This window comes from Lathyrus oleraceus, chromosome 5 (genome assembly GCF_024323335.1).
Source record: "Lathyrus oleraceus cultivar Zhongwan6 chromosome 5, CAAS_Psat_ZW6_1.0, whole genome shotgun sequence".
NCBI classification, from domain to species: domain Eukaryota; kingdom Viridiplantae; phylum Streptophyta; class Magnoliopsida; order Fabales; family Fabaceae; genus Lathyrus; species Lathyrus oleraceus.
This window is the reverse complement of record NC_066583.1, coordinates 91,278,913-91,283,231: the sequence shown is the minus strand read 5'-3', so window position 1 is coordinate 91,283,231 and position 4,319 is coordinate 91,278,913. Positions and strand designations below refer to the sequence as shown.

At 36.5% G+C, this 4,319-nt stretch overlaps 1 protein-coding gene across 1 annotated transcript; it reads left to right on the top strand.

Annotated features, from left to right (window-relative positions):
* The first annotated feature begins 763 nt into the window (after window positions 1-763).
* Window positions 764-1,366, top strand: LOC127078909 (uncharacterized). Its single transcript, XM_051019323.1, has one exon. It carries the CDS (start codon window positions 764-766, stop codon window positions 1,364-1,366), a length of 603 nt encoding a protein of 200 aa, XP_050875280.1.
* The last annotated feature ends 2,953 nt before the right edge of the window (window positions 1,367-4,319 follow it).

Sequence of the window (4,319 nt, the reverse complement as noted above, 5' to 3'; positions counted from 1 at the left end):
GTTATTTTCCAGGCTCCAAAAGTTCAAGTTGCAGTTGAATCCAACAAAACGTACCTTTGGGGTCTGATCTGGTAAACTATTGGGTTTTATTGTGAGTCAGAAGGGCATTGAAGTTGATCCCAACAAGGTTCGAGCAATTCAATATATGCCACCTCCCAGAATTGAAAAAGAAGTCTGAGGTTTTCTTGGTCGACTTAATTACATCTCTAGATTTATCTCTCATTTAACAGCTCCCTGCGAACCAATCTTCAAATTGTTGAGGAAAAATCAATAATCATATGGAATAATGATTGTCAAGAGGCATTTGACAAAATAAAAAAGTACTTGCAAGAACCACCGATCTTAATACCATATATTCCTGGTAGGCCTCTTATTATGTATCTCACTATGCTAGATGAATTTATGGGTTGTATATTGGGTCAACACGATGACACAAGCAGAAAAGAACATGGCATTTACAATTTGAGAAAGAAGTTCACTGAGTGTGAGACCAGATACTCACTCTTGAAAAAAAAACCTATTGTGCTCTAGCTTGGGCAGCTCGGCGCTTGAGACATTATATGGTCTACCGTACTAATTTGTTGATATCCAGAATGGATCTAATAAAGTATATATTCGAGAAGCCTACTATCACTGGAAGAATTTCTTGGTGGAAATGTTGTTAACTGAGTAAGGTATCCAATATGTGACCCAAAAAGCCATAAAAGGGAGTGTTTTATCTAACTACCTTTCTCATCAACTTGTGGAGGGTTATCACCTGATGATGTTTGACTTTCCAAATGAGGACATCATATTTATCAGAGATTGCAATATTCCAGGCCCCGATAAAGGACCCGAACTAGGATCACGATGGAAGATCGTGTTCGATGATGCTTATAGTGCTCGAGGTTATGGAATAAGAGCAATTGTCACTTCTCCAACTAGTTTTCATCTTCCATTCACCGCAAGATTATGCTTTGACTGCACCAATAATATGGTAGAATATGAGGCATGTATCTACGATATTGAAGCAACCATTGATTTGAGAATTAAGATTCTTGAAGTATATGGAGACTCCGCTCTGGTAATCAGACAGGTTAAAGGAGATTGGGAGACTCAGGATAGTAAGTTGTTTCCTTACATAGAGCATATCATGAAGTTGTTTTCCTATTTTGATGAAATCACTTTTCATCATATCCCAAGGGAAGAGAATCAGCTAGCAGATGCTCTAGCCACCCTGGAATCCATGTTTAAAGTCAAATGGAGGAATGAAGCACCTGCTATTTGCATTGACCTCTTGGATGAACCAGCACATTGTCTAGTAAATGAGGCAGAATCTAACGATAAACCTTGGTTCTATGACATAAAAAGATATCTGGAAAAATAATAGTATCCCGAGGGTGTGTCCATCACTGACAAGAAGACTTTGAGAATACTTTATGTTAGGTTCTTCTTGAATGGGTATGTGTTATACAAAAGGAATTATAATTCTGTTTTGCTCAGATGCATGGATAGACACAAAGCAAGCACAATTATAAGGTTCATACATGAGGGTTATGGAGGTGTGCATGCTAAAGGGTCCGCCATGGCAAAAAAGATCCTTCGAGCTAGCTACTGGACAATAATGGAGGTTGATTATTACAACTTCTTCACAAGATGTCACAAGTGTCAAATCTATGGTGAAAAGATCCATGTTCCACCAACTCCATTGAATTTTTTGACTTCTCCTTGGCCCTTCTCTATGTAGGTGTAAGACCCCAATTTTGTCCCTAAGATCCCTCATGGCATCATAACATTGCATTTGCATAGCCTCAAGGATCTTTAAGCATCTTGGTTCCCCTTGCCTTTGGGTGGGACTCCTTGTGAGTGGTTTGAGATCACCAAGCATGCTTGAATTGTATATCATTGCTTTTCTTATTTTGTTCACTAACCAAAAGCACAAAAATATGTCACTAACATCTTTTGTTTGTAGCTTGAGCAATCACAAGGTCAAAAGCTTCAAGGAAGTCATTGGTACAAAGGCATGGTCAAGAGGAGATGAAAGCAAGCATGGTAATGGTTCCCAAATCTCTCATCCATCGAATATGCCCCCCAATGTCTCAATTCATCATGTTTGATCAAATCAAGTCAAAGGGTTTGAGGTTTGTTCCCCAGAGAAACCCTAATTCTTCTGTGCACCACAATGCCTTGCTCATGAAGCAACCTCAGCCCATGGTCAAATACAATCAAGGGAAGTTCTTTAATTCATCATTTCATGCATATTTGAAATTATTTGAGTATCCTCAATCATCAATTCATCAAGGTATGAGTCATGAACTTGAGAAGTTGATTAGTCAATTCATCTGACGATTTTAAAATGCACTGAGACCTAACTTTTTATGTGTTGGTCAAATGGAGATGGTTCCAAAAGAAAAAAATGTTCTTAAGGACAATATAAACAACTTTCATGTTCATCAAAAATTGATTTGAATCTTGGAAGACCATCTTCCATTCCAATACATTATAGGTCATTTTGACTGAAACCCTAATTTTGAGTCAACTTCCCAAGGACATAACTCACTCATTTTTTATGATTTTGAGGTGGGATCAAATGAATTGGAAAGCTTAAGATGTCTACTTCAAATGTTATGTTGAAAAAAATTTCAAAATCTCAAAGGAAATACATGTGATAATGCAAGACATTATAGGTCCTTTTGGGTCAAAGGCATTAAAAGTCAAAAAAGTCCAACTTCAAGTGCCCATAACTCTTTCATCCAAAATCCAAATGATGCAAAATTTAAGTCCATTTTGATTTTCTTGAAAATATATACAACTTTTATGTTGGAGGTTTTTCCATTTGGTGCTTGCATCATCAAAACAGAAGGGCTTGAAAGTTGGCCAATTTTAGAAACCTTGCCTTGACATGTTTTGCACATCACACTTTAAACTCAAATTTCATAAGTTTCCATATTCCAAATGGATTTTTGACCAACATAACATTTGTTCCTCATACAAAGACCTTTCCAACCATTACCCATATGCCTATGCTTGGATTTTCTAATTGGTATTTTTGAAGAGGTGAATGATTAGGTTCAATTGTGGAATTCATGTTGAAATCTTGTTGCACAAGCCAATTCAGAGCAAATTACACGTCCAAACCCTTGGCATTTGAACTCAGCTTGCATTTGGCATTGCTTTTGGGCCTTGTACATGATCATGCAAGCCCATGCAAGTGGTATCCAAGTTCATGCACACGGATCATCTCACACTTTCCTTGCCATTTCCTCTATAAATAGAGGCTCCTTTCCCTCCATTTACACACCCAATTTCAACCTGAAATGCTACAGAATTCATTCCCTAACCATCACTAAAGAAGCAAGTTTCATTTCTCTTAAAATTTTCATATCTCGAATTCAACTTCATCTGGTTGTATTCATAGATCTAGTGCTTCTAGACCTTCACCATACACTTCATTGAACTTCTGTTTTGATAAAGCAAGCAAGGTTTCAAGCTCAAATCACCAGAACTCAAGCTTACACTCCAACTGGTATTTTCTTCGATTCTCTTAATCCTTTGACCTATTGACTGTGATTTTGTGTTGGCTGAAGTCCTCTCAATAGAGGCATCATGTTTATGCTTTTAATTTTTGCAATTCATTGAGTTCATGAGGAACACCAGAATTTTCAACTTCTGATTTCTCAAATCATAGAGATCTAGAATGAAAATGGATGGTATAGGGATGATGTACATCATCCCAGCTTTCTATTGATGTATAGATCGCACGTTTTGGTTGCCTTTTTTATTTCTGCAACTTGGCCGGAATCTGGAAGCTCAACGGAGAAGACGGTGGCTCTGGTGGCTTCATCATGTCCAGTTTAAATCTAGACCGTTTGATCTTGTTTCCAGATTGAATCGCGTCCTTTGGATCTTATGACTTTCAATAATGTTGGATGCTTCGCTGTTGACTCATGCCTTTCATGCGCGCGCATCTCACATCCGTCTGATCAGCCACGTCAATTAATGAGGCTTGATCAGACGCTTGTGGTTTTTTCCATTTTTTGAATTTCTAATTTAATTTCTTTAATTCCAATAATATTTCAAAAAATCATATCTCTTTCATTTTTAATTCAAAAAATATGGGACCAATTGCATTATTTCCCAAATAATTTCTAGTTTCTATTTCTGATTTTTAATATTTTTTATTTCATCATTTGATATTTTTTGTGAATTTTCTCTTTTCTGGTTATTTTGTATTCATTTTAATAGTTTTTGATATTCAAAAAAATACAAAAATATTTTCCTAACCTATTTGAATGATGATGGATCTATGAAAAATATTCTCATTAATTTTTGAATTGATT